The sequence below is a fragment of the Vombatus ursinus genome, unplaced genomic scaffold, assembly GCF_900497805.2.
Source record: "Vombatus ursinus unplaced genomic scaffold, bare-nosed wombat genome assembly UNPS02014768.1, whole genome shotgun sequence".
Lineage (NCBI taxonomy): Eukaryota > Metazoa > Chordata > Mammalia > Diprotodontia > Vombatidae > Vombatus > Vombatus ursinus.
Window position 1 is genome coordinate 34,861,861 of NW_020954546.1, and position 27,998 is coordinate 34,889,858.

General features: G+C 46.9%; 1 protein-coding gene across 6 annotated transcripts; it reads right to left on the reverse strand.

The window, feature by feature from the left end:
• Positions 1-604: 604 nt before the first annotated feature.
• On the reverse strand, positions 605-27,998 carry LOC114043237 (cingulin-like). Of its 6 annotated transcripts, none has more exons than XM_027862300.1 (21): positions 27,937-27,998; positions 14,460-15,350; positions 13,453-13,553; positions 12,883-12,952; positions 12,696-12,794; positions 12,026-12,165; positions 11,705-11,837; positions 11,000-11,212; positions 9,938-10,086; positions 9,583-9,715; positions 8,287-8,493; positions 7,861-8,067; positions 7,176-7,433; positions 6,362-6,532; positions 6,020-6,181; positions 4,689-4,778; positions 4,132-4,215; positions 3,817-3,935; positions 3,244-3,352; positions 2,738-2,901; positions 605-1,987 (listed from the first exon to the last, which is right to left on the reverse strand). In XM_027862300.1, the coding sequence occupies exons 2-21, from the start codon at positions 15,339-15,341 to the stop codon at positions 1,846-1,848; spliced, it is 3,633 nt and encodes a 1,210-aa protein (XP_027718101.1). In that variant the 5' UTR covers positions 15,342-15,350; positions 27,937-27,998; the 3' UTR covers positions 605-1,845. The 6 variants fall into 6 exon arrangements, with proteins under 6 accessions (XP_027718101.1, XP_027718099.1, XP_027718102.1 ...); XM_027862298.1 differs by lacking the exon at positions 27,937-27,998 and adding an exon at positions 22,344-22,416; XM_027862301.1 differs by lacking the exon at positions 27,937-27,998 and adding an exon at positions 22,271-22,395 and having other exon boundaries at positions 12,696-12,791.

Genomic DNA, 27,998 nt, shown 5'->3' on the forward strand with positions numbered 1-27,998 from the left:
AGTTTGCTGCTGTCACACCCCTGTGCTGCTAAAACTCAAATCCACCAGGTACCCTGGAAGGTAGCTCGGAGATGAACGGGCACTAGATAGCCCCATGCCTGGAGATAGGCTTTGGGGTGGCTTCCCCTTTCAAAGCAGACACTTGAACAGGATTGGCAGAAACTCTGCCCCCGCCCCCACCCCCACCCCCCACCACTCCAGGCTACCCCAGGCAGGGATTGGGCCCTATGCCAAGTAAAAATGGGTGGGGACCCTTGTACCTGAGAGATGGATGTTGGGGAGTTCCCTTTCTCCTTGTCCTGATAGCCTCAGGGAATAAGAGAACTGGTTCTATATCTGCCCAATCATTCCTCCCACCCCTTCAAAGCCCCTCAGCCCCTATCAGACTCCACAACCTCCATGCCGTTTGCACTTCCCTCGAATTTAGTGGAGAATGGGATAGGTTGTACTGCCAGGACTCCTGGGTTTCTCTCAGGTCCCAGCTTGTGCTGCTCAACCCCCTCCCCTCCCCTGCCCCATCATGTAGTGCTGTGAACTCCAGCGGTTAAAAGGGTCTTACTTCATAGGAAAGCAACCACACAGGGAAGATGAGGGGGTAACAAGGTTCACAATATAAAGATATGTATTTAATTTAAAATAAAATCGAGGAAGAAAAAATTGGAGGGGAAGAGAGATATCTGATTTGCCCAAGGAACAGAGGTACAAAAATCACAAAGTTACAAGTCATTGGTGAGTGTAGTCATGCTTCCCTCCCCCAGGCTCCTGGAGATGATTCATGGGGGCTGGGTCTGTCCTAAAAAGCCAAAGGCAGGATGGAGGTCTTCATTTCCTCCTCCCATTCCATTCCAAGGCAGAATTCCCAGCCTGAGGCAGAGGAGCTAGCATTAAGGACCAGGCTCCTGAGAAAATGAGGGATCCTTGGATTCCCTGTTGAAGCCAGGAATAGATCTGTGGGAAGGCTGCAGTAGAACCATTAGACCTGAAGAGGCCCTTTGATCTGTGAATCTTTAAATGTATTTAGATAGCTGGCAGAGCTCCCTGGTCTCAACCAAATCATAACCACGTAGCCGCCAAGGGAAGCCTATGAACATAAGAAGTCCTTCCCACAGCACCATGTTACCCTAGCACAGGCCCTTTTCAGCTCTCCTTTCACCAGGAACCAAAGACAACTTGCGTTGTTTTACTTTCTTAACCAGCTACCTGGGGAGTAAGGATGAGCATGAGGACCAAGAGGGAAATCTGATGGCTATATGAGGAGGTTGTGTGTGGGGAACCACCTCGTTTCCTCCCCTAGCTAAGGCACCGAGAAAAAGGTAAGAAGGTTGACTCTTGGGAAAAGGAGAAATGGTCCCTTGGAGCTGCTGGCTCAAAGCAGGTAAAGGACAAATGGAGGGTCTAGAGGTATGGGGGTACCCCAGGGGCCCCGAGGATTGTGCAAAGAAAAGCAGGCAGGACCACGCCAGCGCGTCCACAGCCCATGGTGTCTCCCTTCTCCCAAGCCTCCTTACCCAGTCAGGAAAAGGATGGGTAAAGGGATCACATGGGGAATGTCCCTGAGCCTTAGGATAAAGAGGCTAAAAAAATACAAGCTCTAGAGGTTTAAATCTCTTAATACTTCTCCTCTGCCACCTACCTACTCCCATCAAACTCTGTTCACATGGAGAGGAGGGGAGGGAAAGTCCATTCCACAGCCCTGCTCTGGCCCACGCTCAGGAATTCCCCTTAGCACCATTCGGACCCAACCTCTAACAGGGTCATTTGGTGGACTAGAGGAAAGGGAGCCGAGGGCTAGAGGAGGGAAGGACCTTCTGCAACTTGGCCGCTAGACTCCTTGCTGACTGCTGGCTAGCAAGAACTGGTCTGGAGGTTGCTCTCAGTGAGCAGTGATGCAATGGATGAGGGGTCATAGATATTGTCAAATTCCTCATCTGAGCTCAGGCCATCATGCTTGAGGGATGCCTCGGCTGCTGATCGAGTAGCCTTACGCCTAAAAAGAGAAAGAGGGAGAGAGAGAGAGAGAGAGCACACCATTAGTCAGGAGAAATGATGAATATTTGATTGCAGTCAAAACCCAATTCTTTTGCCTAAGCTGGCCCAGCCAACAACTAGAATGTAATCTCCTTGGGGAAAAAAGACCATTTTCCCTAATTTTTTTCTTTCTATATCCCTAGTACCTAGCAAAGTATTTTGTACATTTGGCACTTAATAAATGCTTGTTGAATCGAAAAGACCTTGCTTTTAAAATCTTCTCTCACCTCAGGTAAGATCATTATAATAACAGCTAACATATATAGCACTTCAAGGTTTGCCAGGCACTTTACAAATATTATCTCATATGATTCTTACAACAATCCTAGGAGGTGAGTGCTATTATTATCCCCATTTTATAGTTGTGACAATTAAGGCAGACAGAGGCTAAGTGACTTGCTTAGGGACACACAGCTAATAAGTGTCTGAGGCAGGGGCTGACCTCAGCTTCCCTGAGCCCAGGTCCAGACGCTCTATCCACTTGTGCCGCCTAGATGCTAGAGATGATTCTATTACTGAGATCCAAACCAGGGAGCCAGAGGCACTGTGGACCTATCATGCGTACAGTCAACCAAGGCCTAAGTTCTCCAACAGGGCGCCTACGGGTGCTCTTCCTTACAAGGCCAGCAAGAACCCAGGTGTTGACTGCAGCCTCACCTTCTCCTCCATCATCTCTCTCTCCCACCTCTCACTCCCCTGTGGAACCTACCGGGAATCCTTTTCCAGGGCCTTCACCCGGGCCTGAAGCTGCTCGTTGACCTCATGCTGCTCTTCCAGCTCACGCTGGGCCTTCTTCCTCAAACCATCCAGCCGTTCAATTTCTTCTTCTGCCTCATCCACCTGTCGCTTCAGGGCCTTCACCCGCAGGCTCAGCTAGGGAGAACCCATGGATTAGAAGACCATCTGCCACCCGGAAGTGGATCCCTCCGCCTTTTCCAATAGGACGGAAAATTGCCACTGCTCATAGCTCATACTCCATGTGCTGCTGGTGGTTTAGCTCATACTCTATGGGCTACCAGCCATAAGCACACACACACTCTGACGCATGGGTGCCTTCATAATACACAGAATAAGATAGGCCTGGAAAAATTGGGAGAACATACTGCTAGAAAGGACACCAACCACTTCTGGAAAGATCCTCTTTGCTTAGAAAGGGGATATGCATTTATGTGCTTTATATACACGTTTGACCTTGTCTACATCCTGTGTCCATACCTGATCCTTCTGGTCATTTACATGCTGCCTTTCATCATCAATCTGGATGGAAAGTTCTTTAACCCTCCTCTCCAGTTTTCGGTTCGTGGTCTGCAGAAGTGTCTTCTCCCTAAGGGATGGGTAGGGATTGCTCAGAGCTACCACCAGTAAGAGAATTACGTGGTGCACCCCTCCACCCCTATTCTGTCTTCCTATAACAGCTTCACTTGGTCATGGGAGCTAATACTAGACAGGGAAAACGCAGCCGTGGGATCTGGAAGGGTGTAGGATGGCAAGAATCTATATCCCTCTTGCCTAAGGGGTATTAGATATTATAGCTTTAGAGATGGAAGCCACTGAAACTAACCCCATATCTCCACAGATGAAGGAACCGAGACTCGGAGAATTAAGTGAATTTACCCAGGGTCACAACATCAGCTAATAAGCATTCGAGGCAATATTCAAGCTCAGGTCTTGCTGACTCAAGGTCGGGTGTTTCATCCACTGGGCCACCCAGCTACCTCACAACTTTTTGGCTGGTAGTTCACCACAGACCGCAGAGGCCACTCCGGGGCAGCTGCTCTATCTACTTACCTCTCTTCCGTCTGAAGTCGATCCTGCAGCTCCTGATTCTGGGATTCCAGCTGAGAGAGGCTGGCGCTGGGCTTCTGGAAACCCTCTGAGCTGGCCAGTCGGCTCTTCAGATCCTTGTTCTGAGGAAGAGACCAAGCCTTCTATCAGGGCGTGTTTCCTGCTGCCCCTCGGCCACTGAACTCAATCCCAGAACTATCCGTGAAGACGTTGTTATGTAAGACCTTAAAAGTGTTTCAGAAAAGTGGGAGGTTCTCTTGTCCCCAGTGTCACAGGCTGTCAGCACCTGTCCTTCCTCCCCTGCCATAAGCCTCTCACCTGTCTCTCCAGAGAGATCTTGTCACATTCCAGGTCTTGCCGGCTGGATCTCTCCTGTAGCAGCTCTCCTCTCAGCTGGTCAATCTGGATTTGGGGTTGGAAAGATTCCACAGGGGATGGATAGGGAACAAGGATACCCAAGGGAGAGAACTCCATTGGTGATAGGGGACTTTTTCATAGTCATGGGACCACCCCCAGGACCCTGTTTTTCTGCTGTGACCCTGGGATCATGAGAGGCAGGAACCTCCCAAAAGAAATCTAGACTAGAAAAACCTCAAGTGATTGAAAAACTACCAAGAAGGGAAGAGTAATGTGTCTAAGCAGAGACCCAGTCAGACACTCTCTTCTCTTCCCACCCCACACGATCAACCTCATCTCCCAAAGAGGAACATCGCCCCCTCCTGGAGAGTGAGTAGCACTGATACAAGTGGACAGTCGGGTCCTAAAGCATCCATGGCCAACAAATCAAGGGGGAAGGGGCTTTGAGGATTAGCAAGCATGGCCCAATACTTTAGGATCAGAGAAGGGAAAACGGGAGAGAGGCAGCAACATATTACCTGGTCCCGCCCACGGTTCACTCTATCGGTCAGCAGCTCCACCGTGTTTCTTTCCTCATCTAGCTCTGCCTCTAGGCGTGAGACCTTTTCCTAATAGGGAGATGATGGGTTAACTCTCTGCCAGAGTGGGACACTGTTGAGGCCCTCCCTGACATTCTCCAAGGCTCTTTCTGTAGCCCAGGACCAAAGCCTTCTTCTTTCAAACTCAACTTACAGTTGCCAGCAGGTACCATGGGGACAGTGCCCTCTGCTGGCCAGGTAAGTGGTCACAGGAAAGGGAGGGAAAGAGTTCTGTTCATTCCTCAGGATACAAAAGGAAGACAACCGTCAAGGTCAAGACAACAGTTAAACTGGTTAAGCCAAGGGCAAGTCTGGTTTCACAAGCAAAAATGTGGTAACAGGAGAGCTCCAGGGGCAGCTAGGTGGTGCAGTGAATAGAGCACTGGCCCTGGAATCAGGAGGACCTGAGTTCAAATCCGATCTCAGACCAGATACTTGACACATACTAGCTGTGTGACCCTGGGCAAGTCACTTAACCCCAATTGCCTTGCCAAAACAAAACAAAAAAAAAAAAAAAAGAAAGGAAAGAAAAGAAAAGAAAGCTCCAAATAATCAGGCATGGTGGAAAATTGAAACTGAGTCACAAGGATGACAGAGAGGAATTCATGGAAGGAAGCCCCAGATATTTTGGGTCAAAATGACCACTGAATTTAGTAGGAAGGCCTGGATTTGAAGCCTGGCGTGACCAGTTGGCAACTATGTAACTGTGAGTGAGCACTGGGGCCTCTCTGAATCTCTACTCCCTCATCCACTTTTTTTGTTCTGTTCTGGACCCATGATTTCACCGGTGTAGGGAACTCCCTCATAAGATCAGTGTCTCTCCAAAAGCAGATCAGCAACGCTTTTGTTACTCATATCATTAAGACAGTTGTCTGGAGCACTGAGATGTCCAGTCATAGAGCAAATAGGTCAGAAGGAGGACTTAAACCCAGGTCTTACGGCTCCAAGGCCAGCTCTATTGACAACTAAGCCACAGTGCCTCACCATAAAATGGAAATAATATTGTACTGCCTACCTCACAGGGCTATAGTAATCGATTAGACTTTGAGCTCCTTGAAGGCAGGGACTGTCTTATGCCTTTCTTTGTATCCCCAGTGCCTGGCACATAGTAGGCGCTTAATAAAAATGTACTAACTGATTCTGACTGTTGTGAAGAAAACAGTAAACCTTAACATAACACTGTATAAACGTGTTGTTGTTATTATTATTACAAAGAAGCACTGGGATTTGAGGTTGAATGTGTCATCATAGAATCCTGCAGCATGGCTCACCTCTAGGTTCTTGAGTTGCCGGGCCTTGTCATCCTGGGAACGTTTTTTGCTTTCGGTCTCCTGCTCCAGCCCCTGTAGTCTCTGGACTAACAGGTCCTTGTCTAGCAGTGCTGTATCTCTCTCAGCCTGCAACGTTTGCAGGGCCTGGCGCAGTCGCTGGGCCTAAAGGAAGAGAGGGAAGGGGCATTTAGAAGCAGTCTCCAAACCCTGCCAGACATACGATTAATTGCTGTCAGAAGAGAAGGGAAGGATAAACCTTACATCCTTGGGAGTTAACTCAACCCTTCCAGGTTAGAGACAAATCCTCAGCATCTTCATTGCCCCATCCCCTCATGACTCTACCTCTTCCTGCAGTTGGCCCAGCCCTCCAGCTGCCTTCTCCGCCTCAGTGGCCCATTCCTTGGCCTGGCGCTGGGCACCTGCTACATCTCGACGTGCCTTCTCTTTGTATTCTTCCAGTTGGGCTTGGAGCTGCCCGAGGGCTCTCTGTGACTCTTCTCCAATTTTCTCCAACTGAAAGGTGGAAAAAGAACACAAGTTGGAGTGCCACCTTCCTTAACAAATATCCTAATGGCCTCCTTAGGAACTTGATTTCTAAGACTCTCCCTAGAGGCCTCTTCACCACCATGGCATCCCAGTATAACCTCTGTGTCCAGAACTGTGCCTCAAAGCCCCATCAAGGCAGGCCTTCATTCTCATTTGCCAGAATGGTCAAAAGGGACCTGATAAAAAGAACACTTTAATTTGAAGGATAACCAAGGAAACTCTCCTCCACAAAAATATGTTCCCTAACAGCCTGCAAATCTGCCATTAGAGATTCATTTATTTGGGTGTTAAATATTTTTCATAATAAATACCCCTGCCTAAGATAATACATTAAGACTTCTCAGCTCTGATTTGCCAACACCTTTTATAAAAGCCCTGAGGTAAAAGACCACAGGATGCCACACCACACCCCACACCCCAAATAAGAGGAGGGGTAAGAAAGCCCTACTTTATGGTTTTGCTCAGAGGGATAGAATAAAGTGTCACCCAAAGAGATGGATAGAAGTCAGGGGTCTCCAAATACCCAAACACCCTGGGCTTGCCCAAAGAATGAATGTGTCTGTGGGCTAGACTATCACTCCAATTATTTGAACTGTCCTCGGCCCCTCACCTCCTTGTTCAGTTTCTCCACAGTCTTGTCCAACAACCGTTTTTGCTCTTCCAGCTCAGCCTTGTTCCGCCGCAGGACTTCCCGTTGCTTTCCCTCCTCTTCCAGGGCTCGGTTTAACATCTGCTGCTCCTGCTCCAAACGTGCCAGACTTCGTTGCGCCTCCTCCAGCCGCCCCTCCAGCAGCCGCTTCGCCACGGCCAGTGATTCCTCCTCTTCCTGAGATATACTCAGGGCTTTCTCGAGCCGCTGTCTCTCTGCCTGCAGGGAGGGGAGATGGGGCTAAGGTAGGTAGGGAAATAGGATCGGTGGGGCAGGAGCAAAGCTTGGATCTTAACTTGTCCGAAGGTAAGAGAGTGGAAGATGTGTGACACAGGTACTCAATGGAATCGGGCCTGGGAGGACCAGGAGGGAAGTTGAGGAACAGAACAAGTAAGTCCAAGATGGGAAAAGAGGTAAACTGAGGCAAAGAGAAATGGTTTAGATGCTGGAACATAGACATTAAAGCACAGATAACAAAATCAAAGCAAAATCAAAAGCCTCAAAACAGAGGCTTTTGAGGGAGAAAAATCTGACGAGCCATAAGGAGGCCATAAACAGAGTTACCTAATGTGTGAGGAGAGTTGAGGCTCAAGGGGGAATAGAAGGGGCAGGGGGAAAAGCTAATGGTTGAGCAGCACTGACTGACCTCCAGCCGCTGCACCTTGTCCCGAAGCCTCGACTCAAGAGCCTCTCCGCCTTCCGCCAAGCTCCGGGCTTCCTTCAGCTGCTGTTCCAGGCCCAAGATCCGCCGTCGGAACTCATCGTTTTCCTCTTGGGTTTCAAGGAGCGTCGACTCCACTGCTACCCGCCGCTGCCCCATCATGGCTGCCTCTGCTTCAGCTGCTGCTTTGGCCTGGGGAAGCACGGAGGCAGCTCAGACTGTGCCCCAACCCAACACAAAGAGATACCGAGGCCAGAGGCTTCCGATCCACCCTGGCTGGCTAAACCATGCTCCCAAGCACCCCTGAGTCTCAGGAATATACGCGCGTAAGCGTGTGACTCTCCTCCTGACTCGGTGGGTCTTCCAGATCCCATGGCCCCTCTCCTATAGCCCCCCTTCCACTTTGCTTGCCTTGGCAGTCTCTTCATAGTCCTGCTGAAGCTGCTGCAGGGTCTTATGCAGCTGTAGCTGCTGCTGCTCAGCCCCCTTTCCCCGCTCAGCCTCTTCTCTGAGGGCTGCCAGCTCCTGTTCCAGGTCCCGAGCCCGATTCCTCGCAGCAGCTTCTTGACTTTGAAGATCTCGCAAGTCCTGCAGTTCCTCCTGGGCCCGCTGCAGTTCCTGGGGGGAGAAGGGTATGAGATGTTGAGGAGCAGGGGCCTGGAAAGATCCCTGATTCACATACCCCAGTTCTCTGAGGGCCGGGAGTCTCGAGGCTGTACCACTGTGCTAATGGAGGAGTTCTGTAACCCACCTAGGTAGATTCTTAAGAGATCAGAGAAACATGGCCCCTGGCTAGTGCTGCAATACCAAATTCCCTGTTACTGTCAATTAACCAACAAGTATTTATTTGGTGACTCTCCACCAATAGAATAGAAGCTCCCTGAAAACAGGAAACGTTTCTGTTTCGTCACTGCCTCCAGACCATCTGGCATAGTTACCAGAACTTGACAAATATTTGTTGATTGGTTGATGTGACCTGCACTATGCTAAATACCACAAGGGATAGAGAAGAAGGCACAGATTCCTGTTCTCTAATAATCTGGTAATAAATGGCTACAGATTATCATATGCTGAGTAGAATAATATCATCTGTAAGTTCCATTTCAAAGAATGAAAAAACTCCTGGGGAAGGCTTCATGGAAGAAGCGACACTCAGGCTGGGTCTTGGGAGAGGGGCAGAATTGGCTAGATGGAAAACCGGAAGGAGGGGATGCTAGGCAGGAAGAATTTGCATAGGATATGTAACTGACGAGAGAGCTTGGTGCAGTGACTAGAGATGGCTTAGAGTTAGGAAGCTCCTGACATTGGAGACTTGGGTTCAGATCCTGCTACTAACACATACTGGATGTCTGACGCTGGATAAGTCACTTAAAATCTTAGCGTCTCAGGCAATTCTGTGAATCGCAGATCTGAATTAATAGTCCCTACATGAGTAAAATCATAGGGTTGGACCAAAAAAAAAAAGTGACAGAGTAAAAAGACAAGTTCAGTTGGATTCAAGGATTCATGCAGAATGCATGCATGAATTTCCATGCAATGGAAAAAAGAAGGTCGGAGAGATTAGATCGGGAGAGATGGAGAAAAGCCTTCACCCACACAGTAGTGAAAACCTGAGGTCAGTTAGTTGCCAGAATGAGTAAACATCCTATGGGCTTATCACCCTGTGACATATCTCTGCTCTCTTATGCTCCCATTCCTGCCTGGTACCTTCTTGAGGTTCTCGACCTGACGATCATCCTTAGCACTGGCTCGGGCGTGCTCTAGGTCCTTCTGCAGAGCCCCGATTTGCTCCCTGAGTTCTTCCTCCATGTCCTCCTTCTCTAGCCGAAGCTGTAACAACCTGCATTCAGATGGAGGAAACAGAATGGAAATGGAGGTGCCTTGGCTCTCCTACCTGAGAGAGACAAAGGCTCCCTCTCCTTCCTATTAGCATCCCAAAAGCCTTCCCATGGAACCTGGGGCCACCAAGTCCCCTGGATGGGAAGAGACAATGGAGATTTTATTTCTGGAACACAGGTAGGAAATGACAATCAGGCAAGTTGGAGTCAGGGGCATAACTCACTCTTGCTTGGTCCCACGAAGCTCTTCTTTGTTTTTCTGGAACATGTCTTGCCAGTGGCCGGTCTCCTCAGTGCTCTCTTTGAGTTCCCTCTCTAGGCCCCGAATTCGGGCTGACACTTTCTGCCTTTCCACCTCCAGGGTGGCCTGATCCTGGTAGAAGATATAAAGAGAGGTCAATAAGCCTGAATCCCAAGGAAGCTATGCTAGGGGATGGAGGCAGGTAGGACGGCATCTAAGTCCTTTCCATCTTGGCCCTCTCTGCTGTAGCACCAGGCCTTCAAAACAATGTCCTCTCCATCAAATCATGTCCCATTCCTTCCAAATTCTGTTTAAAACTTGGCTTCTCCAGGAAGCTTCCCCCATTTAACATTCTCTCGTGAAAGTGGTTGCCACATGTGTGCCTTATTAGGTTGGGAGATCAGGGAAAGCAAGGGCTGGGCAATATCACCTCTCTTCCTTTACATCATGGAGGCCTGGCAATAGCACATCCCATTAATAGTGTTGATTTTTTTTAAAAATCAAATTAACCAATGGTTTATTGTCTTTTTTTCCCTCATAAAACCAGCTCCTAGTTTTTAGTTGTTATTTCAGTGGTTTTCTTACTTTCAATTTTATTTATCTCCCCTTTGATTTTCAGGATTTCTAATTTGGTGTTTCATTGGAGATTTTTATTTTTTTCTTTTTCTAGTTTTTTTTTTTTTAGTTACATGTCCAATTCGTTGGTCTGCTCTTTCTCTATTTTACTGATGTAAGCACTTGGAGATATAAAATTTCCCCTTTGGCTGCTTTGGCTGAATGCCATAAATTTTGATATATTTTCTCATTGTGGTCATTCTCTTTAATAAAATTGTCGACTGTTTCTATGACTTTTTTCTTTGACCCACTCATTCTTTAGGATTATGTAATTTTGTTGATTTATTCATAAGTGACAAGGCCATGGACTCTAGTGACACCTGGGTTTCTCTCCTGGCTCTTTTCTCTCCCAGAGTTCTCCATATGGGATACTATGACTCTGAATACCAAAATCCAAAAACCCCTTTCTCCCTCCCACCAACCCACTTACTTGGGAGACATCCTTCATGTTCTGGCGCAGCTGCTCTATGTCCTGCTGGCACTGCTGCCGGACACGTTCCACCTCCTGGTCCCGAGAGGACACCTCCTCTTTCAGCACCCCCTTCAGAGCCGTAAGTTCCCGCTCCCGCTGCCGGAGCTGTTCCTCCTGCCTCTGTTTCCCCTCCAGTACTTCCTCTAGTAACTCCCTGGTCTCTAGCAGGTCCTGAGAGGAATCAGACAAGGGGCTGTTCTTAGGAGTCAAGGACTGAATTTCACCATTTCCACATCACTTTTTAGTTAGTATAAGAGGAAATAGAGGTTAAGAACCATTCTCCAAGTCCCTCCCCCTCTGAGGCTTGCAGAGAAAGTGGCACCAACCTTTTGTTTGTTTTTTTTTGTGAGGCAGTTGGGGTTAAGTGACTTGCCCAAGGTCACACAGCTAGTACCTGTCAAGTGTTTGGTCTGAGGCCAGATTTGAACTCAGATCCTCCTGACTTCAGGGCCGGTGCTCTATCCACTGCGCCACCTAGCTGCCCTAAGCACCAACCTTTTGGAGGCCCATTAATTGGTCTCTGCCTGGAGCCAAGTCCTAGGTACTCTCTAGATCCCAGTCCCTCCTCACAAGTGGCAGAGAGGAAAAAGAAAGATCCGGGTGAACCCTGTTTGGACCAGCCCTGGAGATAGGTGCTAGGGAGCCATCTCTTATCCCTTCTACCTTCAACAGCGCCTCCTTTGCAGCCTCAGGGTTCTGTCCCTGCTTCAGCCTGTCTTGCACCCCTCTCAGCTGGTCCTCAAGCCCGTGCCGTAACCTCTCACCCTGATCCAGCAGGAGCTTCATGTCCTGGAGCCTAGCAGCAAAGGCAGGCAGACAGGGCAATGTTAAGCTTCGGTCCCCCTTCTAGACGATCCCTGGGTCTTCAAGCCTTTGAAGAAGCCAGTCTCCACTGGCTGGCTCCCCAGGCATCAGGCCAGAAGAGCTGCTGTCTCCTGGCTTGACGCCTCAGCCACCCTCACACCTTCCCCAGGGCCTACTCACTCCTGGGTGCTACGCTGCATCTCTGCCTTCTTCCTTTCCAGTTTCTCCTGCAGTCGCAGACACTCCTCCACCTTCTCCTCCAGTTGCCGTTCCAGCCCCATCCGGGATGGCTCACGAGAGACCTCCAGCTTCTGCCGTTTCTGGAAGAGGAAGAGAAAACAGGGGATGGAGGGGGACCCTCCAGGGAGATGGGGTGGAAATAGGATCAGCTGCCATGATTCCTTCCTCATTTCTTGGCTTGTTAGCATTTCAAAGGACTAGAGACTTGCTGGGATTTAAACCCTTTCTCCTCTTCTGCCTAGGCTTCAATCATTTCTGCTTCCTCATTTTTCTTTCCTTCTCCCCTTCCCAAATTATTTCTCTCCAGTGGAGCTAGGTGGCACCATAGTGCGCAAAGCACTGGACATAGAGTCAGGAAGACCTGAGTTTGAAACCTCAATCAAACACTAACCATGGGATCCTGGGTAAATCGCTTTACCTGTCTGCCTCAGGTTCCTCAACTGTAAAATGGGGATCCTAACAGCGGATAACACCCTACATTGGAGGGGATAATAACAGTATCTACCTTTTTATGAGGAGCAAATGAAACAGGACATACTGCAAAGTGCTTTACAAACCTTAAAGCGCTATATGAATGTTAGCTATTACCATTCATGGCCTGGTTACACACCTTTACCTCCTCATCCAGCTTTTGCTGCAGTTCATCCACCTTCTGAACCAGCCCACGATGTACTGCCATGGCTTGTGAGATATTGGAAGGGGTTACCTGCTAGGGGCAGGGAGGACAGATAACCCTGAGTGTGGCTCCCTAGTTGGCTTCAAACCCTATGGCACTTTACCCCAAGGTACCCACTCACCGCTAGGGCCTGCATCTGTTCCAACACCAGGCTGACCTTCCTCTTTACAGATGTTTCACTTTCTGAACTCCTGTAGGAGAGGAAGGTACAAAGTAAGGGGCTGAAAGGAAGGAGTGGTAAAGACCAAAAATGAGTGGAAACCAATGATGGGGGGAAAAAGGGGGGAGAGGGAGAGAAGGAGAAAGAAGGAGGGGGGGAGAGAGAGAGAGGGAGAAAGAGAGAGAGAGGGAAAAGGAGCATAAGAGGGAGAGGGAGGGAAAGAGAGAAAGAGAAAGCATGAGAGAGGGATAGGGAGGGAGGAAGGGAAAGGGAGAGGGGGAAGGGGAGAGAGAGAGAGAGTGAGAGAAGGAGGGAAGGAGAGGAGAAGGGAGAGGGGGAGGGGGAGAGAGAGAGAAGGAGAGAAGGAAGGAGAGGGAGGGAGAGAGAAAGAGAGAAAGAGAGAGAAAGAGAGAGAGAGAGAGAGAGAGAGAGAGAGAGAGAGAGAGAGAGACTGCCTCCCTCCCATCTGCCCCAGGACTCTAGTCTTCACTATCCCTTTGGCAACCTTCTACCAGTCTCAAACTTACTGACCCCTCTCGTAGGATATTATAGATGGTAGCTTTAGCATGTTCAGCACTGCCAGGGGTTGTGGCCTCCTGCTGGTCCCTCAAAAGGTCTGGGGTTGACTTGAACTGTAAAGGACCAAACAGCAAGACTGGAGTTATGGAAGAAGAGATACAAGTTAGGCTAGGACAGCTACGAGGTGGCAGTGACAGGGATGAGGAGGGTGGGGGCCCTGCCAAACAGGGATGGAAAGCAGATAAGCCAGCTTAGAGGTAGATCAATGGGGGATTGCTACTGGGAATTTGAGGAAGAGACTTGAACAGGAATGTCTGGACAAGCTATGCTTGCTTGCTATGTTATTTCCTAACCCAAAGTAAACTATTTAGTGACAGGTAAAATATCTCAATTCTCTGCTGTGGACAGACTGCTCTGTCTTCTAAAGGCTCACTAAGAATGCTCTCAGTAAAGGGGATTGTCTCATATTCATATCGGCATCCCCAGTGCCTGGCACTTAGTGAGTTTGTAATAAATACTTCTTGATTGATTGATTCCTTTTGCTTCCAGAACCCGTACTATTGAAGGGGCTCAAAGAGTTTGGGACTTTGAGAAGCTGGGACTTTGAACCTTAAGGTGAAGGTTGGAGTGATGGAGAGATGATAAGCAAGAGAATGAGTCTGACTCAGAAGAATGATTGGAAGCTAACAGTTGAAGAAGAATCCAGGAAAATAAAATAAAAATTATGGAATACACACACACAAAATAGAATGTTCTCAGTGATGGAGCAGGGATGGGAGTCAGAAGGAAGGAGCCAGGGGTATAGGTGGAGTAGGAGTCAGGGAAAATGGAGAGAGTAATTGGAATGTTTCCTATGTTTCCAGAAGGACCTATGGTAGTATAAAAGTTTTAAGAACCAGAAACTGAGAATCACTGTTCCTAACAACAATTTTAGATAAGGTTACCCATAGTATTCTGGCTTAATGGCAGGAGCCTGAGGGAATATAAGGGTTGGGTGGTGATAGGCTGGGGAACCTCACCTGCATTAGAGAAGGGTCCCGTGCCCTCCCCCGTGGCTCCTCAAAGCTCTGCAACACCCATTCCTGGGTCTGTCGAGATCGACTGATGACATTTGATGGGGCCTGAACCTGATTTAGACCACCCATCATATTGGTCTGCTTCAAATTAGAGGAGGAGGAGTTGCTGATGTCGCGGTCCCGCTCCCGCTCTCGTTCCCTTCCCCGGTCCCGTTCCTCTGTGGTATCTCGAGGTGGGCGACTATCTAAGCTCTGACTCCGTTTGCGATGTTCTGGGGACAGTCGTGTACGGTAGCCAGTACGGCCCCTTGCTTGGGACCTTTGGCTGTCAAACTTGCTAATGAGTGAATCCACCGAGGAGAGAGGTGCTGTGTCAATGGCATCCCCATGTGGAGGGGTTAATTCTAACAGGCTCCCAGTCAGGACACCTGGGCCCCCAGGAGCAGAATCCAACAGGGAGGCATGGGAACGGGAACGCTGAAGCTTGCTCTTTTGCTCAATCCCAGCCTCCTCATCAGAGGTACTGCCCTGGGAATAGGAACCAACAAATCTCCGAGGTGAGCCATATGGATTCTCGGGAAGCTCTGAGTCTGAGCTCAGTGAATCAGGGGCTCCTCTACTGCCACTGCCCTTGATCTGTACCCCAAAGGAATCACCACCCTTATCCCCACTGTTGAGCACCACAAAGGGCTGCCCGGCAATGCCTTGCACCCGCACCGCTACACCATAAGAACTAGCTCTAGAGTCCTTGGCTGGGCGACGGCCACCCCGGCGGAAAGGGGCTGTCTGTGCGCTATCAGCTGACTCTGTGATGAATCGGATTTGCACACCGTGGTCCACTGGTGCCCGGGGCTCTGCTATGGCTGTTGCCCGCTCCATGTACATGAGGGGATCCTGTGGAAGAGAGAAAGGGAAAAAAAATCATCCAGTTCCTGTCCCTCAGATTTGACCTAAGTCAGCGGAATGAAAATGGAGCCCCATCCAATTTGAGTTACTTTAGCTCTAAAGTCTCATTTTCCTCCAATATCTGAGTTATGGGTGAGCGGTATGGTGTAATGAATAGAAAAAGCAAGGAAGACTCAGGGTGAAGTGTCACATATGCCAGAACACATTTTGGCTACGCAAAGTCACTTAACCTCCAAACGACTCTCTAAGACTGGATGTTACGAAAAAGTTCCTTTTACCAATGAAATCATGGGTCCAGTCCCTATTCCTCTCTCCTAGGGGAGGTATGCCACCTATCTACTTCTGGTCTAGCCACTGAATCAGAGAAGGAAAAGCAGCAGAAAACTTGGGTCTTACTTGGTACATGTTAGAGTTTTACGGATTCCCTCTTTCCCAAAGTATTCTGATCTTAGATGAAGGCCCTCTCCCCTGAGAGCTGGCCAGCCCCCTGTTTGGCATCCCTGGCTATCGATCTCCTAGGACTATCTTCATATATAGAGGAATTCATTCAATCAACGTCTACTTATTGAACATATAACGTGCAAAGAACTGTGCTAATAAGGGCTAACATTTTAAAGAGCACTTTCAAGTTTTACAAAGTACTCTATACACACTCATGACAAGCCTATGAGAGAGGCACTAAAGGAATTATCACCTCCATTTTACAAACGAAGGTTTGGAAAGTTGGGTGACCAGCCCGTGGTTACATAACAAGCAAGTTTCCGAAGCAGGATCAGAATGGCGGTCTCCTCAGACTTCTTGAGATACACCAAGGCTGCCTCTCCAAGCAGGTCCTTCCAAGAGCCAATGGGAAAGACACAACATACACAAATGTGCCATGCTATATACAATAACCCCAGTACAAGAGAGACTATAATGTTGAGGCCAATAGCAGGCAAACAACTCCTGGTTCAGAATTAAGATGTCTCCTTTCCACTCCCTGGGACTGAGAGTGATCCCTTCTTTGCTTTAAGTAAGAGGCAATAAGAGGAACATTCCTGGTATGTGCTGGCACAGGGAGCCTCAGGGAGGAGGAGAAGGAAGGGAGGTTCTCTTCTAGGCATACAAAAATATCCAGCTTGTCCAGCTCCCATGTTAATCTCCACGATGGACCAGGACCAAGCTGGGGGAGAGGCATTAATATGCCAGACCCAAATGCAAAAACAAACACCCATTAAACACTCCTACCTTGGAACTTGACTCTGGGGAGACTTGGCACTACCCCCTACCACACTCATGTTAACAGCCTTCAGAATAGGGTGGGGTCAAAGCTCGGTCAGAGAAAGTGAGGGGGGAGTTCAGCTCCAGAGAGGAGGAGTTAAGGTAGGAATAACTACAATCCTGAAAATGGTAAAATGGGAGTCTCCTTACATTTCTGCTAGCTAGTCTAACAAGCTTGGGTTTGACCGGCAAACTCAAACTGAGGGTAAAACTAGAGAACATCATTTATTTATTCCCTTACTAACCAATCTAATTACTTGGACTAGCCAACCAAAGAACAGTGTCTCTGCATGCACATACACGTGTGTGTGTGTGTGTGTGTGTGTGTGTGTGTGTGTGTGTGTGTGTGTGATGATTAGAGATGCTGAACTTAGTGTGAGGGTCTTCTTTTCCCAGTGGCCATGTAGGAAACTGAGAAATACATGGCATTGCTTTTATCCTCTCCTACACTGGGAATGAGCAGTGAAACAAGAAACAAAGCTGAGAGAAAATGAAGGGGTAAAATTTGAAAGGAAAACAAAGGTGATCAAACTGAATACCCCAATTTATTAATTCAGCTTGCCAAACCTGAGCACCATCACTGCGCCAAAATCTCATCTTGACCACACACACACACACACACACACACAGCTGGGGACTGGGCAGAGAAGAGACAATAGTCTGTCCTTCTGGGGATCCCAAGGCCAGATTGAAGTAAGTAACCAACAGAAACCCTGAGGTACCACTCACAGTAACTTTCAAGTCAAGTAAAGTCGAGAAACATTTATGAAGTGCTTACTATGTACCGATGCTTACTAGGTATGCGACTTGCTGGGAATACAAAGGAAGGCAAAAACATAGTGCGTGACCTAAAGGAGTTTATGCCCTAATAGAGGAGACAACATGCAAAAAACTATGTATATAAATAAGGGCAGCTAGGAGGCGCTGTAGATAGAGTACCTAGCCTGGAGTCAGGAAAAACTGAGTTCAAATCCAGCCTCTCACACTTACTAGCTGTGTGACCTTAGGTAAGTCACTTAACCCTGTTTGCCTCAGTTTCCTCATCTGTAAAATGACTTAGTGAAGGAAATGGCAAACCACTCTAGTATTTTTGCCAAGGAAACCCCAAATGGGGTCACGAAGAGTCAGATATAATTGAAACGACTCAACAACAATAAATGTCCATAAAAGATATGGAAAGCATAAATTGGAAGTGATCTCAGAGAGAAGGAAGGCATTAGCAATGAGAGAGATGGGAAAGGTGTACTACAGAAGGTAGGATTTGAGCCATGGCTTGAAGGAAGCTAGGAGGAGGAGGTAAGAGCATTCTAGGCATGAGATGAGAGCCAGCAAAAAGGCAGAGTCAGAAATGAAGGGTCATGTTCAGAGAACAACAAGATGTTGCCAGATCAGAGAGTAAGTGGAAGGAAATAGTGGAAGGTGTAAGAAGACCTGAAAGGTGAGAGGGGACTAGTTGTAAAGGGCTTTGAAAACCAAACAAGATTTTGAATTTGATCCTAGAGGTAATAGAGACCCACTAGAGTTTATTGAATATGGAGGTGGGGGTGACATGATCAGCTCTGCATTTTTAGGAAGGTCACTTTGGCAGCTAGTGGAGGACTGACTGGAGTGGACTTGAGGCTGAGAGAGCAATCAGAAGGCTACTGTAACTGTGCATGTATGAAGTGATGAGGGCTGGCATCAGGGCAGTGCACTGTCAGAGAAGAGAAGGGGATGTCTACAAGAGATGACCCAAACGCAGAACAGTCAGGACTTGGTGGCAGATTGGACATATATAGGGTGAGTGAGAGTGAAGAGCTGAAGATGAGAGCTAGGCTGTGAGCCTAGGTGGTGCCCTCAACAGTAATAGGAAAGTTAGAAAGAGGGAAGGGTTTGGGGAGGGTTTTGAACATGTCAAGATGTAATGGTCATTTCCGAGCTTGGTCTATCTCCTTGTCCCTCTCATTCATGTCTTAGGATCTAGTTGAAGGAAACGATGCCTATGCTTCTAGGCCTCAAAAATCACTTGACTTATTAATAAGGCTACTTTGCATTCCAGAGGCAGCTACTGATCATCCAGATTCAGATCAGTTACCATTCTTGGCCTGGGCAAGAAAGGGTGGTCAGCACCTTACCCAAGACCACCTAACCTGCTGGGAGGTAATAACAAGCCCATCCCCTCTATTTCAACCATCCCATCTTATGGCGTGTGGCCATCTGAGTATCAGTAAGTGGATGGAAGGGTTGGAGGGATAGTTCAGAGCAGGTCAGAAAGAAGAGCTTTAAATGATTCAAGGTGGAAAACCTGAAACCTACACGCCTACAGTTACACAGACATGAGGGCAGAGTCACTAGAGACGAGGGCAGACTCTGGAGCCTTGTGCAATCCCCTAGCGACAGGTAAACTGCGCAGCAGCGACCCACGACACAGAGTCCAGAAGCCTCTCTATCCCAGATCCTACCCATAAGACCTTCCCTTGCCTAGACCTTACGAAGAGGAGAGGTCTTTCCTCACCAGCTACATACTCTCCAGGGACAAGTCTAAAAGTCAATCTCACTTGTGCTATTCCTGCTTACGAGGAAGGAGAATAATGAAAGCTGCTTTAGAATGCCTCTTCTATAGTTACTCATTAGCTTGCCCTGCCCCAGTTCCTTCACAACAGACCAATGGCAGGAGTCCAGCACCCAGGGAGTGACAGTGTCCCTGGACTCTTGGCAGGAAGGCCTGGTTTACATGGGAGTTAAGAGGTGAAGCTAGGACCCACAGGGAGCAGGTTCTGGGCCCTTACAGATAGACTTAGATGTCAAAGAATGATAGTTAGGTGATTCTGACCTTTCTGCTCACCCTCAGGACACAAGAAGCCATGGGGACATGAAGATTCCCCACATTTAGGTCAAGTGCCAAAACTTCATAAAATGTGAGGGGCCTGTGACAGTCCAATGAGAAAATGCTGAAATTGGAGAGCCAGGCTAGAATTGCTCGGCCACTAGGTAAGAAGAAAAAAAAAACAAAAACAACACCACAACAAGGAACTGGGCCCCTGCAAACTTGATGGACTGGTTTGGAAAACAAGATAAAGGGGGAGGGACACGGGGAACACATAGGCAGCTAGGAAAGCAAAAACAGAGAAAGTCCATACAATGGAAAGAGTAAAGGGGCAAGGACCCTGGGCAACAGCTCTGTCCAGCCCACAAATAACACAGGAAATAGAGAGAATAAGGCTGGAAAGGGGCAAGAACAGAGAATTTAGTACGACGGTAGAAGATGAGATATTGTCCCCTTTCTGCCTATCCCTTAATGAGGCCCAAAGTTGCCTTCCTACTCCACGAGTGACCTGGACAATATTCCCACTGGCAGAAACAATCACAGAATCATCGACTTTTCAGTTGGAAGAGCTCTTAGAGGTCACCTAGTCACTAGCGACTAGAACTAAGGTGGGGAACCTGAAGGCCTCAAGGCCAAAGGTTCCCTACCTCTGCACTAGAAGATCTCTAAGGGCTCTTCCAATTGAAAATTCAATCTAGTCCAGTGATTCTTATTTTAAAGATGAGGAAACTAAGGCCTTGGGACACAGAATGATTTGCCCAAGATCATACAGATACTGAGTAGCAAAGACGAGATTCAAAGCCGGGTCACCTGACTCAGAATCCGGGTTATCTTGAGTTATTTTTTTCCCTCCAGACCATGATGCCTCCATAAAGTCAAGGACATTGTAAGGAAGTGCAGAAAACACAGAGAAGGAAGGCATAAACTAAAACTACCTGACCTGGGTTAATGACTCTCATCTGCCAGTATTTCTCTGGACCATGGACATCACCAATATCCGTGGGGAAATAGAAGAGGCTGGAGTGTTGGCAGCTTGACTCCAAAATAGCGGCTCCTAATTACTTTCAAATTAAAGCAACTTTCCTGAGGCAAGGCATCCAAGAGACTAAGCTGAAGCCAAATCTGTGTTCTCTTGCTCATCACTCCATTAAAGCTAAACTTGGAACTCTTCAGCAGCTCAGTGAAGATACTTCAGACTTAGAAGACTTGGTTTCTCCTATCCTCACAGTTTATGATTATAAAACTCCCAAATGTTTTTCACTTTATCAGTGTGTAATCTATCCAGCCAGAAGCACAGTTGGATAAGTACTGATGCCTGGGGCCAGGGATCTCAGAAAACAGGAGATTCTAAATACTACCTACAAATCCCTGGGTAGCCAATCGGTCCCCTAATACCAAGGGCTTTACCCAGCAGATGAATCCAGAAACAAAGAGGACACTAAGGAAGGGGGAAAAATCCCCAACCTCTGTCATAAGATCATAAATCTAGAGACCTCAGAAGCCATCTAATAGGTGCTCACCCTGACACCTTTCCCCAGGGGAAACTCCCCCAAAAGAAACAACCCTGGATCTAGAGTCAAATTCTGGTTCTGCCATACTACTAGCGTGGCTCTGAGAAAGTCCATTTACCTCTGTGGGTCTCAGTTTCATCATCTGTAAAAGGAAAGGATAGGACTGGATCAGTGGTTTCTTAACCTTTTTTTGTGTCATGTCTGGTTTTTCAGCAATCTAGTGAAACCTATGGACTGCTTCTCAGAAAGAATGTTTTTTAATGTATAGGAGAAAATACATAGAATTACAAAAGAAATCAATTAATATTAAAATAGTTATAATTTTTTTTAAGTTCCCAGGCCCTATGTTAAGAATCCCTGGAGCAGATGATTTCAAATGTCCCTTCTAGAACTAATTCTATGATCTGTAATTATCTAGGCTCTTCTCATGGTATACCTCGAAGAGATGGGAGGGAAAGCTACATTTGGCTGGAAAACAAAATTGAGGCATCCACCTCGGCCAGACGGGTAAGAGAGTAAAGAGAGAATAAGATTAGAAAGGGGCAAGACCAGAGACTTTAGTATGGCGGTGGATGACAAGATATGGTTTCCCGTCCCCCCATCCTTCAACAGGACCCTAAGTTGCCTTCCTATTCCACCAGTGACCTTGACGACATCCCTTCTGGCAGAAAGAATCACAGAATCATTGTCAGCTGGAAGAGCTCGTAGAGACCGTCTAGTCCAATCATCCTTATTTTACAGATGAGGAAACTTGGACAGAAACTCAAAAGGCTTTACCCCCATACGGGGACAGGAGATAAAGAGGTGATCACTGCCTTGTTTGATGTCTCAGGGTCCCTTATTTGCAGCTGTGTAGATGGTATGTATTTCTGAGTGGCCAGGAGAGGGGGAAATGACCGAGCCATCTCACCGGAAAGAGGGAAGAACCAGCAGCCACATCCAGGGGAAAGGCAGTGGCCAGTTCTGCCTGAAGGGTGGGAGCAGGACTGCAGCGAGACGAAGCTGCCCTCAGTTCCTCTCCACTTTCCTAACTTCCAGTCCTCGTTTTAAGCCCCAGAGATTCTCCACCTGCTCCCAAAGTCAAGAGAAATCTAGTCCTAAAAGACTCCTCCATGCCAGAGGCATATCCTTCCCCTCCGGCGCCCTCACCTGGCACCTGCCCAAGGTCCTGCCCCGGTCACCTGGCGCAGGGGGAATCTTGTTAGGAAAAGCCCTCCGATTACTTACTTTTCCCCCGGATCCAGCTCGGAACCCTAGCCCCAGAGAATAACGTCGCCAGCGCACCTGCTCCTGCCCTTGCCCAGCCCTCCCCCACCTGCCTTCCTCCGCACCTGACTGTCCGCCGCGGGGATGGGATCAAATTCCCGGAGCTGCCCTCTTCTGGGCTCTACCCTGGTCACTCACCCCTGGCCTGGCCCGGCCTGGCTCCGATCGTCAGGCTGAGCGCTCCCACTCGGGTTGGGCTGGGCTGCAGGATGGCACGCGCGGCTCCACCACCCTCCCCCTTCTTCCTCCCTCCAACCCCCTCCCCTACCTCTCCAACCTGTTACTCCCCTCCGCCGAACTCCGCCCCTTCCCCCGCCTCCATTGGCCCACCACCGCCCCGCCCCGCCCTACGCTTCCTAGGATTGGCCCGTGAGCCCCACACTAGGCGGGCCTGCAGTAGACCTGGAATGATACCCGGGGTCTGGTATGAGGGTCGAGAAGGAGAAGGAGAAGGAGGAGGAGGAGGTGGTAGTGGTGGTGGTGGTGGTGGTGGAGTCACGTGGTAAGAGACGGTTGGAAAAGGGGGGGGCGAGGCTAGTTACTAGGAGGCCATTTTGGGGGAGTAGCTGAAAGCTTCCAGTATGCCGCTCCCCCACCTCCTCCCCCTTTCCCTTAGCCAGATGAACCTGCAGGTTAGAGCATCCTCTCAACTCTAGGGGGAAAAAAGGTTTCACCATGAGCCGCAGATCCTCGTTTATCCCAGCTAGGAAATTCTGCATTAATCCCTAGTAGAATTTCTTCCCTCCTCTGACTTCGGTTCACCTTAGCTAAAAAAAACAATACCGAATAAAAGCCCCAAACAAACCCAAAAAACAAATTAAAAAAAACCCCAACTCTTCTAAAATGTCCTTTATGAAAACCCAAATACTTCCTTCTCACCTCATGCAGAAAATTTTTACCTACTCCTCCTCAGCTTTTCCTTTTTCTTAACCTCAAACCAGCCATCTAAGCCTAGCTGAGACAAGAAATGAAGCATAGGACAATAAAAAGCTCTTTCCTCAGGGAAGGGCCAATAGAAGGGTCCTAGCCCCTACAAAGCTCGTTTCCCTACTAAACCTGCTTTGGATAAGGTTGCTTTGATTCCATAGAGAAGAAAAGGAAACGTGGAAGAACGAGTTTACATGGAGTACGGCATAATAGAAACAATAACTGCTGGGGGGAGGGGAGGGCGAGGCCACCGCTGTGTCAGGAGCAATTTACTGGCCTACTTCAAAATCATCCTTTTCCCCCCAAGAGTCCAAGAAAGGCTCTGAATGATCCCAACAACAATAATAGCTAGCATTTATATAGCGCTTTAAATGCAAAGCACTTTAAATATTTTAACTCATTTGATTGATGCCCCATGAAGAGAGAAGGATATCTCACTCTGGAGAGATTTGGGGCAGGGGGGATAAATACTTGTTGAAAAATGCTGCTGTTAAACAGCATGTTTTCCTAGATCTAAAAAATGTTGAGCAAATAAATCAATCAATAATCAACAAGCATGTATTAAGCACCTACAGTGGGCCAGGTATTGGATTAGGCAGGCACTGGGAATAAAAAAACAGAAATGAAACAAACAGCTCCCAGGTGGAAACGTCTTAATCTCGGGTCTAGGGAGCCCGAAGAGGAATATAGGAAATGCCAGCTCAGAAACCAAGAATTCACTGAAACAATCGGACTCCCTCCCAACCCCCCAGCTTTCCTCTCAGGTGAGTAAGGTGTGTCCAAGTAACTAGAAGAGTAAAGTCCTTCCCTTCTCAAGGCTGGGACCAAAACAAAGCCTCTGCATTCCAGGGGAAGCTTGATACAACAATTAGGGCCATCAGCCTTGGGCTCTGCCCCACGTGGTGACCGGAGGAAAGCTCTGCATTTGATTTTAAGGTGAGGTCTGGTCCTGAGGCAGGTTTCTCCCAGGAAGATAAGACCACTGGTTAGAAAGACAAAGTGTTGTTTGTTTTTCTTTCTTTTTTTTTTTTTTTAAGCGTGGGACACTGTAGAATTAACTCAGACTAGAAAAGAGGAAACTCTTAGATTAATGGCCAATTATAAATATAAACATGTATATAATTGAGTATATAATATCCTCAAAATCCTCACTATATAGATATATAACTTACGTGGTGCACATATTATACAATATGTGGCACTTTAATTAACACTTAATGTGTACGAAAGACAAGCCATAAGAAACCCCACCCTTTACCCTTTGGCCAGAACCTCTACGGAAAAACTGAGCCAATATTGAGTCACTATCACCTGTTCCTCAAGTATTCAGTCTACAAACCACCACCACTTTGACACTTTTAAAATAGAAGGGGACCAGCCCCTTATAGAGGTCAAAATCTGAAAGAGTTGGGAAAATGGATAAATACAAATTGCAAACTGCTTGGGGGAAAGACGGTAGAGACAGTCTCAGCTTTTCAAGCAACCAATATACATTTATTAACTGCCTACTGTGTGTGGCAGGCTAGGGTTATAAAAAGAGTCAGCGAGTCCCCTGCCCTCTGGGAGTTTACTATCTAAAGAAGGAAACAAACAAAACAATTGTATATGAAGCAAGCATTATAGAGCATAAATAGAATATACTTAGCAGAGAGAAGGTGATGAAATTGAGGGTTGGGAAAGGCTTCCTTTAGATTAGAAGATGGGATTTCACCCGGGACTTGAAAGAAGCCTGGGAAGCCAGTAAGCTGAGATGAGAAACGAGAGCTTTCTATGGGTGACAATCAGAGAAAATTCTTAGAGCTGGGAAATGAAGTGCATTGGCACAATTAAAATGAATGAAGCTAGAATAAGAAGAAAAAAGTAAAGAATTGAAAAAATCTTCCAACACTGATTTTTTTTTTTTTAAAGTTTGAATATAGTACAGTGGAAATACCAATCAGCTCTAGAACCAGAGAACACAGTTCAAATCCCACCTTTGGCATTACCTGTGTGATTTTTGGCAAGTAACTTCATCTCCCTGGGCAGCCTTTTCCTCGCCAATTAAATGAGGGACTTGAGCTAGCTTTTGAGGTCCTTTCTAGTTCTAAATCTATGATATTGTGATTTCTCAACCTTCTTCTAAAAGAGAATGCCATCTGCAAGGTAGCTCAAAACTCAACCTTGATTTACCCACTTAAAAATATTTAATTATTTTTACATGTAATTGGGAAAAAATAAAATATTATTAAAATGTATATTTATTGAGCATCTCTGCAAGGCATCATTTGGAGCATAAAGTTGCATGAAATAGTTTCTGCCATCAAAGAGCTTAAAATCTAGGAAGCAAGATAAGACCCAAATGCAAATATATGCTCAAAAAAAGGTCGTACATGTAGGACAAACTGATACAACAAATTCAATAAGCATTCATTAAGTACTTACTATGTGAAAGACTGTAAGATGCGGTGGGTAAGGAGCCAGATCTGGAGCTGAGACTATCAAGTTTTGGTTCTAACTCTGGCTGGGGACTCCTGGACAAGTCACTTAGCTCCAGCATTCTAAATTGCAGCACAGAAGCCAATCTGCATAAACTTCCTCTTTGGAAACTCCCTACCCTTTGGACCCAAGAAAGGTGTAAAACACTGGTTTAGGGTGGGGGGAGGGGACTATAAAGATAAAAACCAAAACAGCTCCGGATTTTAAAGAGATTCCATTCTCCTGAGGTGGAGCTAGGGGAGGTAAAAGAGAGGAAAGATGCTGTGTGAATAAATGCCGGCTCATTTGTGTAAGTAGAGCCTTAAAGCCTGGGGCCGTCTTCAAGATTTTTACAAAACTTAAGGAGTTTAAGAAGCAGAGACCCAACCACACACATGGAGATAGGACGCTGAATTTATTTGACAGGAATTAAGTGCAGAAGAGGGAGGGATCATTTTAAGCTGGAAAAGGCAATTTAGAGAACCATTTTACATTGCTTCATGATGATTTGCTAAGATTCTGAAAGGTGAAGATGTGAGGGATGGGGGTGGTGAGCCCTGCTGAGCAGAGGCAGGGAAATGCAGTTTCTATCATAGAATAGCAAATAGAGCAGCCTGGTTTTGTTGTTCAATCGTGTCCAACTCTTCGTGGACCATAGCACACCAATACTGCCTGTGGGGGGTTTTTTTGGCAAAGATACTGGAGTGGGTTGCCATTTCCTTCTCCTGTGGATTAAGGCAAACAGAGGTTTAAGTGACTTGCCCAGGGTCACACAGCTAGTAAATGTCTGAGGCTAAATTTGAACTCAGATCTTTCTGATTCTTGCCCAAGCAGTCTATCCACTGAGCCACTTTGCTGCCCATTTATGTTGAGGAGCCCCAGTGGGAGATGAGGCAGAAAGGATCAGACTATAGTAGATTCCAAATACCAAGTTGGAATGGGGAGGCATTGCAGATTGTTGAGTAGAGAAATACTGTAATCATCACAATTCTTTTATGAAAATTAGTCTGAGGATTGGTACAATCATGTTAAAGGGAAGGAGACTAATTATGAAGCTTTTTCAGTATTATGGGCATATCATACTGTGTTAAGAACTTAAAGTAGGAAGATGGAAATGATGAAATAGTCAGAGGGGTGGGACAATTTGCCTTGACCTCTTCCTAACATATAATTTATGATTTATCTCTTTATTTGTTGTTTACAAATACATTATTCTTTAATAACGATAATGACCTGTCATTAGACAAAAGCCTTGGGGCTTGTCTGACAGAGTAAAATTTTCTATCCTGGACATAACCTGGGGAAATAATGTTGGAAGGTTACTTGGCTTCCATTCTCTAAAAATCTCAGTAAGCTTTCAAGTCAATTAGTCTTCCTCACCTACCCATCCCTCTATCTCCATTCCTTGTGTAGTTTGATAATATGTATATACATATATATATATATATGGTCATTCCTATTTTATAGATAAATTAAATTGAGTTACATCACTGATCAGGGGTTTAGAGATCCAGGTGTTTAGTCTAGCTGTCCAATGCTCTGTTACTCAGTTTCCCAATGAGAAGAGAAATAATTAAAATAATCTCCAATCCTGCTTGCCTTTTATTATTTATTGCCACTATGACATTATTTGTTTTTTTTTTCCTTTTCCCTTGGCTTCCTCTTAAAGGAAATCTGCCATGTTATCTCCAAGTTTCTACCCCTTTTCAATTATCAGCTGACACTATGTGCAACAGTAACAAAATCTGGCACATACCATGGGGGCTGTCTAGAACAAAAAATTCTCAGCTGCTTTTCCCAGCATAATTAGGGTCACTCCCTGAGCAAGGGACAAAGACTGATCTCAAAGCTCACAGAGTTTCCTCCCCCACCCCAAAGACTCCACTTCTTGGGTTGTAGGCCCAGCCCACATGTTCAAAGTTTAGAGGAGATGGCTGTATTGGAAATAATACTGTGGAAGAAAGAAAAGGAAAGAAAGACCATTAATGTCCATTTATGATGAAATTGTAGGAGAACAGATTCTTTCTACACAATATTTTCTTCTAAGCTGTCAAAACAGTTCTGGAGAGCAGATTTCTTTCACGCACCCAAACAGCTGATGCCACTCCACCCCCTTCCTAGCTAGAAAGGAGATAGAACCTCAGTGACTTGAACCTAGATAAGGATGGCTGGGCTCCTAAAAGCCCCACGTCCCCTCAAACACCCTTTAACAATGATAAAGGGTTGCTAGCAAAGTCCTGTTCATCTCTTTCTAAGGGATTATTGTTAATTGTTTTTCCCCATGGAACACACACACACACACACACACACACACACACACACACACAAATATATATATATACATACATACACGTCTATGCTTATTTCTTGTAACTTCGGGTTCCAAATAAGGAAAAGCCTTTCCTTATACCT

What these genes read in the sequence shown, in the direction of transcription:
- LOC114043237 (XM_027862300.1), bottom strand. Translation starts at nt 15,341, where the DNA reads ATGTACATGGAGCGGGCAACAGCCATAGCAGAGCCCCGGGCACCAGTG. An exon ending in GGGACCCTTCTCTAATGCAG is followed by an intron (nt 13,554 to 14,459) that starts GTGAGGTTCCCC and finishes GGTCCTTTACAG; the next exon opens with TTCAAGTCAACCCCAGACCT. An exon ending in AGGTCGAGAACCTCAAGAAG is followed by an intron (nt 8,494 to 9,582) that starts GTACCAGGCAGG and finishes TTCTCCCCCCAG; the next exon opens with GAACTGCAGCGGGCCCAGGA.